This window comes from Lepidochelys olivacea (genome assembly GCF_965140295.1).
Source record: "Lepidochelys olivacea isolate rLepOli2 genome assembly, chromosome: 1".
In the NCBI taxonomy this organism is placed as follows: domain Eukaryota; kingdom Metazoa; phylum Chordata; order Testudines; family Cheloniidae; genus Lepidochelys; species Lepidochelys olivacea.
Genome location: NC_140411.1, coordinates 202,682,796 through 202,697,954, shown reverse-complemented (window position 1 = coordinate 202,697,954; position 15,159 = coordinate 202,682,796). Strand labels below are relative to the sequence as shown.

Genomic DNA, 15,159 nt, shown 5'->3' with positions numbered 1-15,159 from the left:
GAAGATGAAAGCCTTTATTTTAGCTGTTAAAGCAGGGGTTTGTCTTTGCAGATATGCTACTACAGATGGCGAGTATGTGAAGGGTTGTTGATGCCAATATGTATTGTACATGATTTTGATCCATGCTGAGGGGCATGTCGCCAGGAGATCCCTTCCAGCTGGGAGAGAAAAAGGGACACTCTTTTCTGCACTCTCATCTTTCACCTAGTCCCTGCTGCAAAAAAAAATCTTAGACCAGTCTCCTCTTCGCAGCTGTGCTTGGCCCAATGTCCTATGATGTCTCTTGTGCTTGTGTTGAGCAGAAGGCTGTCTTTCCCAGGCTGTGTTCTGATAAACAGCCCGATGCCATCGCTGGCAGATGCCCCAGTTTCTTGTCTCCTCCTGTTACCTTGCACAGGCTCCCCTCTGTCTCAATAGCATTATAAAAGGCACATATACATCTATTTACAAGTGCATAAATATATAAATAAGGCTGTTATACAAAAATAAATACCCAGTCTCTCTCTCTTTAGAACAACAGTCTTTTGCAAAGGCAACTTTGTCCCTAACTGGTAGGAGGAGGAGTCTCAAAGGGCATGTGCCTCGGAGGGCTGCTGCGCAGATGCCTCCTTGGGTCCTGCCCCAAACAAGTGATGGCTGGGTTCTGGGGACACCATTCTCCTCTGAGCTGGCAGCAATCTAGCCTCTCTACTTCTTCGACTGGCACCAGGCCAAGGCAGCAAGGGGTACCTGAGAAGAGAGGGGAGCAAGAACCAATTACAACCAAAGAAAACAAAGCTTTGACCAGTGCATGAACGTGCCAGGAGAGCTGCTACCTCCAAACCACCTTCTAACAACGGATCCTATTGGCAAAGAGAAAGTGGTGTGGTGCTTGGTTCTCAACACAGTTGCTATGCGGGTAGCTGTGTCATAGAGAGACACTTTGGTACCTGCTGCCATAACAGTGTCCTAGGGCACCTGACACTGACTGACCTGTTTCCCCCACCAGGAAGAATTGTTTAGTGGATCAGCCCCCTTCGGAATGGATCACGCTAACCTTTCATGAACTGTGAACTTAAGTGCGTCTTCCCATGCACTTGTTTGACTGACAGCCTGGAAAGTGCAAGCACTGGAAGGGTTAAGGCACCGCAGCGGCCGAGTACATGTCTCAGGTACATCTCCAGCCAGGTTAGGTACCTGCCATGGTGCAGACCAGTTGGTTCCCTGGGTGTAAGGTCTCAGAGCAATGAGAATCAGCAGGTGCTAGGAACCCCTATTCCACCAAATAAATGCCCCATCCTCCAGTATGCTGGGCCAGTTTTGTGGTCTCTAGCTGCTATTCTGGCCCCCTCACGTTGCTGTGTGATCCTGGAAATTACAGGCCAGTAATCCTAACTTTAGTAGCAGGCAAATTAGTTGAAACTATAGTAAAGAACAGAGTTATCAGACACATAGATGAACACGATTTGTTGGGGAAAGTGTCAACACAGCTCACCAATTTGCCTCACCAATCTACTAAAATTCTTGAGAGGGTCAACAAACGTGTGGACGAGGGCGATCCAGTTTACTTAGATTTTTCAGAAAGCCTTTGACAAGGTCCCTCACCAAAGACTCTTAAGCAAAGTAAGTTGTCATGGGATAAGAGGGAAGGTGCTCTCATGGACCAGTAACTGGTTAAAAGACAGGAAACAAAGGGTAGGAATAAATGGTCAGTTTTCAGAATGGTGAGAAATAGTGATGCCCCCACAGGGATCTGTACTGGGACCAGTGCTGTTCAACATATTCATAAATTATCTGGAAAAAGGGGTAACCAGTGAGATGGCAAAATTTGCAGATACAAAATTATTCAAGATAGTTAAGTCCAAAGTAGACTTGCAAAGAGTTACAAAGGGATCTCAAAAAACTGGGTCACCCAATGAAATTAATAGGCATCGGGTTAAAAATAAACAAAAGGGGGTACTTCACAACTTGTTGCCAGGGGATGTTGAGAAGGCCAAAACCATAAATGGGTTAAAAAAAAAGATTTAGATGAATTTGTGAAGGTTACATCCATGAATGGGAGTCCCTAAGCTTCTGGCTGCCAGAAGCTGGGAGTGGATGACGCGATAATTGCCCAGTTCTGTTCATTCCCTCCAAAGCACCTGGCATTGGCCACTGTTGGAAGACATGGTACTGGGCTAGCTGCACCATTGGCCTGACCCAGTATGGCCGTTCTTACGTTTTTATGACCTTTGTGACATTCAAAGACTGCTCTAGCACAACAGTGCTGAGCATTAAAAATGATAACTTGCCTCCAGCCCTGCCCTCCAAGAGCCTCCAGCCCTGCCCTCCAAGAGCCTTGGAAAAGTCTTCCCAGACTGATACTTTTCTTCCAAGATCAACCTAAACAAGTATAGCAGCAGCAAGTACTGAGCTCTCCTGCCCACTGACCTCTGTGGAATGTGGGATCTCGCAGGGCTTCCAGGCTGGGGCCTCCCATCTTGCTTTCTGTCACTGGGTGATATAGGCCAACAAGTTGTTCTTGAAGATGGCAGCAATCATCATGCGGCTGGAGCAGCTGGTTGGTGGAGTCATCTGGGAGGCTACAGAGGAAGGAACTGTCTTCTGGTCTAGCATCAGAGAGCCTGATAGAAAGACAGATACGGGTTGGTACTGTCTGTACCCATCTCTAAATACTCCTTCCCTGTTAGAGGGAAGTCTGTTAGAGGGACATGGTGATTGGTGCATTCCAGCCAACTGAAGGGGCTACGAGAGGATTCCCTTTCGGTGGACAGCGGACCTGAATTGGATGTCACCTTCCATATGGCTGCGTTTCAATACAATATCAGCCTCATGCAATAACAAAGTGAGGACTCCCAAATGGGGGAAGAATGTGTGTGTGTTAGGGGGTGGGAATTGAGATACCCATGGAACATCAAGAAGACTAGGCAGAGATCCACACCCGTATCTGATAAACCAACATCTGGCTAAAGACACAACACAAAACAATAGAGTGAGCTCAAGGGCTGGGAGGCCCCACGTCTGGTTTCAGATACATTAAGTGCAGCCTGTCCTTCTATTTCAGGGCGTGTTTGTGGGGGAATGGGTTTATTAGAGCTGGATGGAAAAACTGAATTTCCCTCCCACAAAAAAATGCAAATTTTTGAAAAAAATTTCATCACCAATTGAGACAAAAAAGAATTCTAATGCAAAATCAAAATATTCCAGAAACAAGGGGAAATTTTTGATTTTTGCAGACATGGAATTTTCCCTCAAAAAATCATTCGCAACCAGTTCTAACTTTAATGTAAAACCTGGAGTCTTCGAAGCTGCTCTGGTCATAACCTGGTCAACAAGGGCGTTGAGAGGAGATGGCAGGAACAGGTAGTGGCACGGATGATAGAAACCATAATCTGACATCTGAGCAGTGAACTGCATTGCTACAGTGAGGCTAGAACTGGACCGATGGCATCTTTTGAGGGAGTTCATCAACACTGTGGATGTGAGCATTAATCCTGTTAACCTGTCTGAGTCTCCATCCCCATGCGGACACAAAAAAGGGGGAGAAGTGGGTCTTGGCCATCTCTAAAATGCGGCCCGGCCAACTCCACATTCTAGGAGGGATGAGATGGAATTCAGAGAGAGAAAATTTAGATTGGAAAAAATCCTAGGCAGTGAGATGTTTTAGGGTGTGGATTAGTCTCCCAAGGGAAGGGTGGTGGGAGAAGGGTGGGACTTTAAAACTAGACTGGGGAGATGCCTGGAGGATAGGCTGTGGGAACGATCCTGCATGTCAGAGAAGTTGACCTAACTAGCTCTTTTCCATTGCTAAGTCCCATGTCTGCGTATCCTGTCTGCACAACCCTCATTGGAGTCCCATGATCCAGAGCTTACCTGGAGGTTGGATAGTGTCCTTGGACAGTCCCATTTTGCAGCACCCTCCCCTGCAGTAAGGTGTTGGTCTCATCCTGTGGTTGGAAGGAGAAAAAGGAAAAAGCATCTTAGAGCAAGAATCCAAACCAGATTTAAGAGGTGGAGGCTGGTCTGGACTCCAGAACCAGTGCAATGGAGGCAGCCAGTGATGACCCTGCCTCCCGAAGGGAGAGGGTAGAATTGTTGCTGCAAACTGGACTGAGCACCAACAAACTCATTTCACACTGGGCATGGAACCATCAGATGATAATGACATTTCTGTAAGAGCACTGGTGGGCTGGAGTCTCCTATGTCTTAGCCCCTGTACAATCCCAGCATGCCCTGCCAAGGTTTGGGCCAAGAACTCTTATTGATAGGAAGTCAGGATCTCTTGCTAACTTCTCCAGCCGGCCTCTCAAGGGACCCCTCTGTCTAATCACTGGAGCTATGAAGATCCTCCCTATTCCCCTTCTGCCCATGACTCAGGATCCGTGGCACAGGGGCCTAGTGTTTCCATCCAAAGTTAACTAGAACTGGACTTCCCAACCTGCCCATGTTGCCTCCTTTAACTGGGCACTGTGCCTGGCAAACTGCTCTCCCAACCTGTACCCCAGCTCTGGAGAGGGAGTGACTGGAGACAGAAATCTAAGAGCAAGTTCTAACCCAAGTAGCCAATGGGCCAGACCGGGCTTGACTGAAACACCCCCATCATCCAGCCCCCAACATGCTGGTTATTAACACAGGGGGAGAAGGTACCTGCTGAACTTCATCTGGACTGTAGTCTCGGGACTTTGTGCTCGGGTAGCCTGTCCCGCCTGAGGGGCAGCTGCCGTTCAGGTGCACACTGTTGGCATAGGGCTGCCCGTTGGCTCGAGGAGTGGGGACCCCTCGCAGGGGCACCATGGTGTACTGGCAGGAGGACACCAGCAGCCTCGTTCCAGAGAAGCCCAGGTCTATGGTTTGTTCTGAAGAGGGAGAAGAAGAAGGCAGCTGAGAGAGAAGACGAAATACTGCTGGTTGTTTGCAAGGATCCTGTGGGCACACTGGGCTGTACCACCTGCTAACATGCCTGCCAGGTGGGACAATGATCCAACCCTTCCACTGGAGGGGGGACTCTGTCTGATGGACTCCAAAATTCAAGACTCTTTATTGGCTTGACAAACTGGACAAGGGAGAAAGCTTGGGCCTCTACCTCCATAAGCTTTCACGGGGACTTTGTTCCCCAATATAGCCAGGATCTTCCCACCCAACTATTCTAACCGGGACGCCAGCACCCAACAAGCACCCTCCTTCCTCTTCAGAGTGAAGCCACTTACTCTGCTTGGACCAGGCTCTCCACAGACATAAGGGGATGAAGGCCACGATGATGAGGACAATAGAGCCCAGCACTACCCCTACGATCAGGTAGGGCAGATCACTGGAGCGGGCCACCATGGCACCAGTCCCCAGCCCGCTGTGCCCACCACTAAGTGCTGGATGCTGCTGTGGGGGCACCGTTGAGGGCGGAAGGCGCCCAGGCAGCCCAAGAGACTTGCGAGCTGCAACAGAAAGACAGGGAGTTAGAAGCGGACATGTCACCCAAGACAACAGGCAGCTAAAGAGGGGCTGCACACACTGTGTATGGTTCACAGAACCACCGGCTCTCTAGGTCCACGTGGCTTGGTGGGTAGATCCCTTCCTTACTGATCGTTATAATAATCATATTACATGGAAATGTAGCTGCTGCTGGGATAGAACAGGGCAGCCATTTCCCATCACCCCAGCAGCTCAGGACAGGAAGCGAAGGGGACTCCTGTGTCCAGTAAGAGCCACAGGAGAATTTTAAGGGAGGCAGAGGTAATTATCACTCTTCTGCTCTACGGAGAGGTTTCACAGGGCTCAGCCCTTGGTCTCCTTCTCTTCTCCCACTACACCCTTTCCCTCAGCAACCTCATCTGCTTACATGGCTTCAACTGCTAAGTGTGAAGATGAGTCACACAGCTACCTTTCCACTCCTGAGCTGCTTCCCTCCGTCCAATCCTGCAGCTCAGCCTGTCTCGTCTCACAATTCCTCTTGGATGTCTCACCAGCACCTCAAAGCTAATATAGCCAACAGTGAAGCTGGACTTTCCCCCTGAACCCTCTCCATTCCCCATGTTCTGTGTCACTCACCATCACCAGCCTCTCTGCACTCAGCTCCACAATCGGGGCATTATCTTTGGCTCCTTCCCTCTCACATCCAAGCTGCATTCAAATCCTGCCATTTTCTGCACACCACCCATTTAAAAGGCCAGCCCCTTTCCTCTAACCTGACAGCAAAATCTCTTCCAGGCCTTGATCATCTTCCAGCTTCATCACTACTGCCTTCTCCCTGGCACCCATATTGCCCCTCCCCAACCCCTCCAAAACGAGCCCCTAAATTCTGCTTCCTCTCACACACGGCACACAAGAGCCACCTCTTGGACTCTCTCCAGTGGCCCTGCTTTCTCCACTGCACCCAAGTGCAACCCTCTTGTCCTCACGCTGCACACCCTACACAACTCCTCTCTGTTTGGCCAGTCTTTCCTCTCACCGTGTGCCAGCCCGGCTGCCTGATTGATCAGCTTTCTCTGTGCATGGTGCCCCCTCTCGCTACTCTGCTCTCTTGAGCTTCTACCTCCGCTCATGAAAATCCTCCTGAAAGCTGAAGGCTTCCTCCACAGGGCCCACACCAAGCGAGTTAGTTTGCTCTGACCAGAAGTCGTGCTGTTATTCTCCTGACCGCTTCCTAGCCCCCCTAAGCCCCTGCTTGTTGGTTTCATTCACCTCTTACATCTCGCCGTTAACCCAGACTAGGGGTGGGGACTGTCTCTTCCTGGCATGTGTGTATAGTGCCCAGCTCAATAGGGCTGAACCCACTGAACTGTGCACAGACCTAATACCAGCGTGACGGCATCACCTGCAAACCCTGCCCTTCCTCACTTCCGCCCCTCATCTCTCATCTTTAATCCAGACTGTTGGCTCCTCTGGGCCAGGCCTTGAATCACCCCCATGCTTTGCGAAAAGAGAACGAGGGGGCAGCAGGCGGCTGCTGACCCGCCCAGAGGAGCCGGATACCTTTGGTTTCGCAGATCATCACGTTGCTGAACTCGCTCTCGCCGCCCTCGTTGAAGCACTGCATCTTAATGTCGTAGGAGGTCTCTGGCTGCAGGTGGCTGATGGAGTGCCAGTACCGGTCCCCTGAGGGGTGGGGGAATGAACACACGGCTCCGTTAGCTCCCTGCCCCAGAACTCAAGCAAAGCCTCACTGGCTTTGCCCAAAGGCCACTGGCAAATTCGGACTCACTAATCCTGTCTCTGCACTCCAGCAAGGGCAAGGGGTGTGCTGGACACAGGCTTCCCATCGCCACCTCGCCTTGTCATGCTGGACAGAGCCTCAGCTGGGCTGTGCCTGGGCAGACATGGCTCCTAGGCATCGCAATAGCCGCTCCTTCTTGCTAACAGACGTTCTCAATGGAGAAACCACCCAGCACGCGGCAGCTGGAGCCAGTTGCACTGCGCCTCTTACCTTCCACCACGTCCTTCTTGTAGTCACTGTCATTGTCGCTGTCAGTGGGGCGGTAGTAGATGTAAAAGCCATGGATGGGGGTGTTGTTGTTACTGGCTGGGATGTACTGCAGAGATGAAGGGGAAGGCAACGTTTAGAGGTGTCCATGCTGATCAAACCACCTCTCGCTGGAGAGGAGCCGCAGGGATGTTCCCGTCTCCCCATGCTGCCCTTAGATAGGGGCTTCTCTAGGAGGCCTAAGAGAGCCCGCTATCATATCCCAACCTGCTGCCCTTCCGTGGGTGCCCGGGTAACAGCTGGGATGCCATCGGATTTGCCAGGAACACTAGACACACACCCCCAGTCCCAACAGTGATGCGCCTGGCCATGCATGAGATCTGATGACCTTCGTTTTTACCCTACTAAGGCTCAGATGTCCTGTACAAGCTGCATCGTGTAATGATCCAGTGGTCACATGCCACATACAGGAGAGAGAGACAGAGTGACCAACCTCTCCTCCTCACCCCACTGGCTGACAGCACAGCCACTAGCCATCAGCTCCTTCTGGCTTTCCCCAAGATATTTCATCACAGAGCCGGGTGAGACCTCACCTTCCTTGCCCTCATCCAGCGCCCTTCAAATATGATCTCCATGTTTAAAGGAAAAGCAGCCAACAGTGGAAACACTGCCACAGAGGCCCCATGGGGATTTGTGGCCAGAAGATGCTGGCTGGGAAGTGGAGAAAGCATCTCTGTGGCTCACCCTGGGCTAGTGGAAGCCCTTAGATCTGTGCAGGTAGGAAAGGAGGATGCCATCCTCGGCCCTTGTTAATTCATGTGTATCGATTAATAAATAACGGCCCTTTCGACAGCATCCATGAGCCTGAAGGATCCCACCCAAAATTGAGAAGAAGCCACCTCTGAGGCAGAGCATAGAGGCTGTTTAGCAGCACCCAGCAATGCCACCCAACAGATGAGCACGGGAAGTGAAGATGAACAGTGTATCCCATTGAAACTGCAGGGAAATTTAAGGAGGCACTAATTAATCAAACAGGAATTAGGCTAGGGAAGCAAGCTTACCAACCCCACTTCCGTGAATCTGTTGAGCAAAATGGTCATGGCCCCAGCATCACATCCCCCCGGAAGACTGCATGTCTAGGTGCACATCCCCTAGCCCCACGTGGGTTACTGTGTCAGTACTGGTACCGAGGAAGGAGAGTACTCTAATGCATCGCCAGCAGGACTTCCTAGATGACTGGAGTTTCCCCACCCAACTACTGGGGAAGCCTAGCCTGCTGTAGCTGGTGAGATCCGATAGCTACCTGAGATATTACCTTCTAAGCCACCCAACCAGTGCCCATCCCTCCCTCCCTGCAGACACAGATTCTCTCCCTCACCATCCACTTCAGCATGATGGTGGTCTCGTTGATGGCATCGGTGAAGGTGATGTAAGGCCCGGCGACGGGGCGCTCGTACACTCGGTTACTGTATCCCGACACAACGTACGGCTTAGACGCAGTGCTGGGGTCGCTCTCCCCAAGTATGTTCAGTGCCCGGACGCGGAACTTATAGGAGGTGCCTAGGTGGGAGAGATGGGTTGGAAACAACGGTATTAAGAGAGGATTGGTGCCTCCTGCAAGCCCAATAGCCAGCATGGCACCTAGAAGAGGAAAGCTGTGTCTGTCTCTCTCTCTTCCAGTCAGCTCAGCCCCACGCCACCCTACTGGATAGCACGGAGAGATGTTGCAAAGAAGGGGCTCCCAGCCCTTCACATCAAAGAAACTAATGGCCTGAGTTCAATTGTGTCCCAGATGAAGGCCACTTTTTCTCCCCAGGAGGCTGTCTGGATGGTCCACAGGCCACAGCTGTGAAATTCCACCACTCTGACAGGAAACAGCTGGGAGAAGACCATCCCTCTCCCATCTCAAAGAAGCCCAGACCCCCTTCGATCTCTGCATGCCAGCAGCAGGATTCAGGGCAACATCTGAAGAGTTCTCCACGTGTCCAAAGAAAGGACTGGGAAGACTTTCTCCAGGTCACTGAAGGTGCTCAAACGCCACAGCACAGAGCATGGCATAATAGATGGGAACCACCATATCGGAGCAGGACAATTTGTCATGTCCCACAGAAAGACAGGGGAAAGGAGCACATCTCCTACCTTTCTCCAGGCCTGTGATTTCCACTGAGAGCCGAGAGGGGGGGATGTCGCTGGTGGCCAGCACCCAGTCTCCTAACTTCTTCAGTTTCTTGTACTCCACTCGGAAAGACTGGATGGGGAACCCTCCATTCCCGCGGGGGATCCAGGTCACGTAGACAGAAGTCTCCGATGCTGTGGAGATGGTAGGACGGTCTGGTGCCTCGGGAGCTGTGAGGAGCAGGGTAGAACATGAAACGCCTCTCTCTGTCTGCCTCTCCTTCTCTAAAGCAAATTTAGGGTGGATCAGAGGTACCAGTTTGATTGACCCCCTCGCTCTTCCTCATCCTTGTGTGCCAATCCCGCCCCCTCCTCTTTACTGTCCCTGCTGCTCCCTGAAAACTCAGTGAGCTCTTTCTACCTTCTGCTTGCAACTCCCTCATGTCCCCACTCCACCACTTCCAACGAAGCCGCTGATAAGGGCTCAGCTGGCTTTGAGGACACTCAACCTGGCAACGCAGCTAAGAACTTCTCTCTTTCATGTCAGAAAAGAGCACCTTTCAGCCAATGGCTCTCACCCAGGAGAAGGACCATCTCAGCCTCAAGCAAATGTGTGTAGGCCAGGTGGGGCAGAGGTCTTGTATACCTGTGTGTCTGGAGAGGGAAACGGGCTATGTGTTGGGGAGAAGGGTGTGTGCGCATGTGTCAGGATCGAGGTAGAGAAGAGAGTTTGATTGATGGGGTATGCAGAGGCACTGAGTGATAAGAAAGATGGTAGAGACGGATACAGCAACTGGGGGGGGGAGGAAAGAGTGAAATGAGACAACAGAGGAACATGGAAAAATTATACATGATGGAAAAAAAAGTTTGAGGGAAAACCATCAAAATAGTCGGAGGAAAAGATGGGCGGATATGCAGGACATGGAAAGAGAACAGGAGTGAAGGAAGGGGAACGAGAAGAAGAATGAATACAAAGGGGAAAACAGGCAATTAAGAGAGGACTTCATAGGAAGGGTAACGGCCCCAATAAACAATACCCATGTCAAACATGGGATGGGACATGACGAACAGGACAAGCTGGGCTGGGTTCATATTGATGTTTCCCGTCTGCAACAAAATGCCAAGGCCCAGCCCTGCACAAAACCATCCCTAGAGTTGGCACTAAACACCCCCCTGTTAGCAGGCTCAGTTGAGAGGCCAAGAACCTCACAGGCTACAAAGCCGGTACTCCCAGCTCGTCCTTGGAAGGGGTCCCTCCAGGGCAGTGTGGGAAATGTATGTGATCCCTTCACCATGTTGCACTGGTTCTGTGGCTTGCAGTCTCCCTGGTTGGGAATACTGCACCCTTCACCAGCATGAAATTCAGCTGAAGAGCAGGGTAGATGTCCGATGGTCTCCTTGGGGATGGGGAAAGGGAACAAGTGTGCAGTTCTGCGGGTGACACACATGCTTTGTGCTCGACTAGTCATGAGCAAAAAAAACCCCATAAACTAAGCTTAATGTTACCCAGGGACTGACTGATCCCAATGCAGCCTGGCCTTAGATCCCCACAACACACATGGCACTCCCCCCTCCCCACTCAGGCAGGGCCTTACGGGAGAGGCGGCTGTTGTCCAATGGGTTGCTGCTCTGAGTGCTAGCACCTGGGTCGTCCCTTTGGATCTGCTGCTCTTTACTGGCGACAATGTCGGGTTTTGGTCGTCGGCCTAGCCAAGAGAGAAATTATGTCAGAGAAGATGAGGCGTGATGGACGGTTATCCACTGGTGTTTATTTCCCATTGGAAATTCGCAGCCACTGCATGGGAATAGTAGCACTTTGCACTTACAGAACCCAAGGATTTCACAGCATTGATAAGGTCCTACTTGTATTGAGGGATGATTGTCAAATAATTGCGGCTGAGTTGCAAGGCAAGGCATGGAAAAATCGCAGAAAAGTGATAATGGACCTTCATGAATTGCGGTAACTTGGAAAAGCTAGAAAAGACCTATTTGTTGAAGATAAATTTGCTGGAACAGTATAAACACTCAATTATGATGTTATGCCTGCTAATTTTATTTTATTTTTTTTTTATAACCAGACATTTTGCTGCAACTATATTACAGACATTAACGTGCGGGGCTGACAGCCTGAGCCCCAGCCGCTATCAGCTCGAATAAATGGGGTTCTACTGTACTAGTGGGGAAACGTGTGTGCGTTACAAACCTCAAAATGTATGCAAAATTGTGGACTGTGCAAAGTAAGCTAATCACAATCAAAACTGCAGTGGAAGCCTAATATTACGGGACCCGCAATATCGCAAATGAAGTAGGGCCTTAAGCATTGATGAACAGGCTCTAGGCCCAGAGGTGTTGTGAAGCCCAAGTGACTCTCTACAAATGTTCAGCAACATTTTTTGCCTTTTAAAAACATTTCTAAATTCTTCCTGAAAAATCCATCACCATTTCCCCCACTAGCTGAACCTGAGAAGTTGGTAACCATTGGTAGAGAGATGCCTACCTGGGCCACAGAGACCTTTGCTGAGGTCACCCAGCCAGTGACTGGCAGCAGCAGGAATGGAACCCAGGAATCCTGATTCTGCCCGTCCTGTGCTGTCAGCACCCTGTCTACCACCCTGCTTATTTTCTCCTCTAAGGGGCGGCGACTCTGAACGTGGGGGCAGCTGCCTTTCCACCTGACAGGCACTGAACCAAAACACAGCACATGGCTAAAAGTCACCTGCAGGGTACAAGGTAGAGAGGCTAACTCCAGAATGGTGCCTGCCATCAAGGGCTGGGAGATGGGACCGCAGGGAGTTAAACCAAAGCATCTAGGGAAAGATTTGACCTTTACCAGTCCTGAAGGTCACCATGGCCGTCTGTCCCTCCCCTGCGCAGTTATAAGCTGCCATCTCCACTTCATACAAGCTGCCAGGATCCAGCCTGGTCAGGGTCAGGCGGTGCTGAGTCGCAGGGATGTCTCTGACCGTCCAGTTGGCTGAAGAGTTCATAATCTGCTGAAGAACAAATAACAAGCACAGAGATCACTGGCCTGGCCGGGGGGGAGGGGTAGAAGGGTGCTGGCTTTGGTTTACTTTTAGGATGAACTTGAACTTTTGGCTAAAACTTGCAATGAAGCATGGAAAGTTTGAAAAAGTTTGTCTCACTTGACTCTCCCAGCCATTGTTTGGCTTCCTGCAAAGGAGTGCAATTTTCCAGCCCAATTTTGCAAAGTCCAGAGGTTCAGATATGTCTAGGATAAGCCTCCAAGTCTCAGGATGTTCTTCTGACCCTACTACAGCTTATCCACCCTCTAGTCCAGCAGATCTCAACCTTTCCAGACTACTGTACCACTTTCAGGAGTCTGATTTGTCTTGCATACCCCCAAGTTTCACCTCACTCAAAAACTACTTGCTTAAAAATACAAAAGTATCACAACACTGTTACTGAGAAATTGCTTACTTCCTCATTTTGTCTGTGTGAAATTTGAGTTGGTACTGACTTCACTAGTGCTTTTTAGGTAGCCTGTTGTAAAACGAGGCACATATCTAGATGAGCTGATGTACCTCCTGGAAGACCTCTGTGTACGCCCCGGGGTACACATCCCCCTGGTTGGGAACCACTGCTTTAGTCTCACCCCACCTTAATAGATACTGCAGGGTATTTAGCTGTGTAATGGTTATGCATTTCTCTCCCAAGTACTGCATGTTTAAATCTCCAAGGACTCTTCTGTCTACCATTTTGTGTTCAACTCAGCAGGCTGTCAGACCGCACCTGTGCGCACACACACACACTGTGCTCGCTCATGGTGACTTCACTTTTGTTCTTTCTCCTTTTGATGTTTCACTTAAGATAAAACAACGGTCATTCTGATTTAAAGGGTCCAGTTGCTCTGTGTGTCTGGACAAACATAACCAGTGCCATTTATATTTGCTGTGGGAAGGCTCCCACTGAAACCCAAAGGATATAATTTCCAAAAGTGCCTAAGTGAATTAGGAACCTAGGTCCCATTTACTTTCTCTGAGATTTAGGCTCCTAAGTGCCTACATCACTTTTCAAAATAGGATTTTACCCACAATCATCTATTTCCTGCTGTGCGAGTTGCCTAGATTTTCTTTTGGGCTGATCAGCCCCTGCATGCTAGAGTGCATAGCTATCTGTTTGCAGGTCGCAATCCATTCTGTTTAGTGTCAACAAGCCATTACCCCATGGCCATCAGCCTTCAGATACCAAATATCAGGGTGTAGCTCTTTACATCTGTTACTCAGTCATCAAGAAATTCAGGGGAAATCGAATACCATGCAATAATTTCCCCTCACAGTGTGTGAAATGCTGAGTGCCCCCTGCTAGCTCAGCACATAAGTAACAATTACAGTCCTGGACCCTTAAAATCACCTGTCCTGCTAGTGCAGGAATGGAGTGCCCATTAACAAGGACTCGGTGTTATTCAGTGCAATACCCTCAGCAGGAGAAGTGGGATTTTAAATCCACCTCCCAGTGCTGCATACACTCTAGCTGATGGCCTCTCTGATGCACCAACAAGAAAGAGAACATCAGAGAGCTGGGTCAGCTCCAGTGATACAAAACAAAACTGTCTGCACAAGGAGATTTTAAGGCTCGGCTTTGTCAAATGAAATTCAATGGGAGTTGGGTGCCTAACTCCCTTAGGCTTCTTGGAAACACGCAGCCAATGGCTAAGGAGAGACATTCTCACACTGCCTAGAACATGGCAAAGAGAGTCAGTGCTATTTAAAGCTATATTGCATTACATGAGTTTATGTGACCCTCTAGTTTAACACTGAACGGAGACATGTAGGAACAAGGGGGCAGAGTTAAGGTTGTGGCCTGATCTCTGGTATTTCCTGACTTTTGAGAACTTAACCACGCAACCTTAATTTCGTTCAACATAGCGTTCTTCATGGAATATGCAGCATATGGTCATGGCCTCCAAAGGGTTTTTTAGCACAGCTTCATCTTTCAGTGTAATTGAACAGCCAGGTCTAGATGCCGCATATGAGTGAGTGGGTGTGAGAGAGAATGGGGCCTTTCTCTTTTCCTTTCTCCCAACCAAAAGAGGGGAACCTGCAACTGCAAGGATAATATTGTGCAGGCAAGCAAGTGGGACACTTCAGTGACGCTGTATAGAGAGGAGCAGCAGCAGTGCAGGCAACGTGATGAAACGGAAATGCCAAGCCTCTGCAATGTAATTTATCTTCTCTGAGTGTTTGACACTGACGGATTAATGTCTACCCTGTTTTATTTTTATTACAAAGTCTGTGGGATTGTGAAGCCAGGGAGAGGTTCCTCAGGACTGTTACATTCAAGAAAGCAGGAGCTGGGGGGAGGGAAGGGGGGTAAAGAAGAATATAAAAAAACAGAGATAAATGATGGGGTAGGAGCTGACTTCCCTTAAGCTGTAGAACAGTAGAGTAGTTGCTCCCCTGTCTATAGGGTGGGTAAACGTGGGTGGATATAAATCGCATACTGTTGGTAACAGTCTCTAGATCATTAATAGCAGTTGAAGTTAGCACAAAAGAAAGAATCTTTACAATCTTATTTGCTTTTCACAATTTGTGCTGTTTATTTACTTTTTTGCACTTCCTTCAGCTGACTGGTTAGTTTCACTCTCATACCATAAGGGGCCTGATTTCAAAGGCACTCAGCACACACAATTC

At 49.6% G+C, this 15,159-nt stretch overlaps 1 protein-coding gene across 6 annotated transcripts in view; it reads right to left on the bottom strand.

The window, feature by feature from the left end:
* Nucleotides 1–15,159, bottom strand: part of BOC (BOC cell adhesion associated, oncogene regulated) — an 81,564-nt gene continuing 66,405 nt past the window's right edge. For 5 of the 6 annotated variants that reach the window (XM_084652191.1, XM_084652192.1, XM_084652194.1 and 2 more), the window contains exons 9-19: nucleotides 12,339–12,501; nucleotides 11,104–11,214; nucleotides 9,533–9,739; nucleotides 8,772–8,953; nucleotides 7,397–7,502; nucleotides 6,946–7,068; nucleotides 5,187–5,408; nucleotides 4,627–4,835; nucleotides 3,853–3,926; nucleotides 2,410–2,603; nucleotides 1–729 (exon numbers count right to left, since the gene is read on the bottom strand). In XM_084652191.1, coding sequence (XP_084508317.1) covers nucleotides 545–729; nucleotides 2,410–2,603; nucleotides 3,853–3,926; nucleotides 4,627–4,835; nucleotides 5,187–5,408; nucleotides 6,946–7,068; nucleotides 7,397–7,502; nucleotides 8,772–8,953; nucleotides 9,533–9,739; nucleotides 11,104–11,214; nucleotides 12,339–12,501 — 1,776 coding nt within the window. In that variant the 3' untranslated portion in view covers nucleotides 1–544. The remainder of the gene's footprint in view (nucleotides 730–2,409; nucleotides 2,604–3,852; nucleotides 3,927–4,626; nucleotides 4,836–5,186; nucleotides 5,409–6,945; nucleotides 7,069–7,396; nucleotides 7,503–8,771; nucleotides 8,954–9,532; nucleotides 9,740–11,103; nucleotides 11,215–12,338; nucleotides 12,502–15,159) is intronic. The other variant, XM_084652190.1, reaches the window with a different exon arrangement.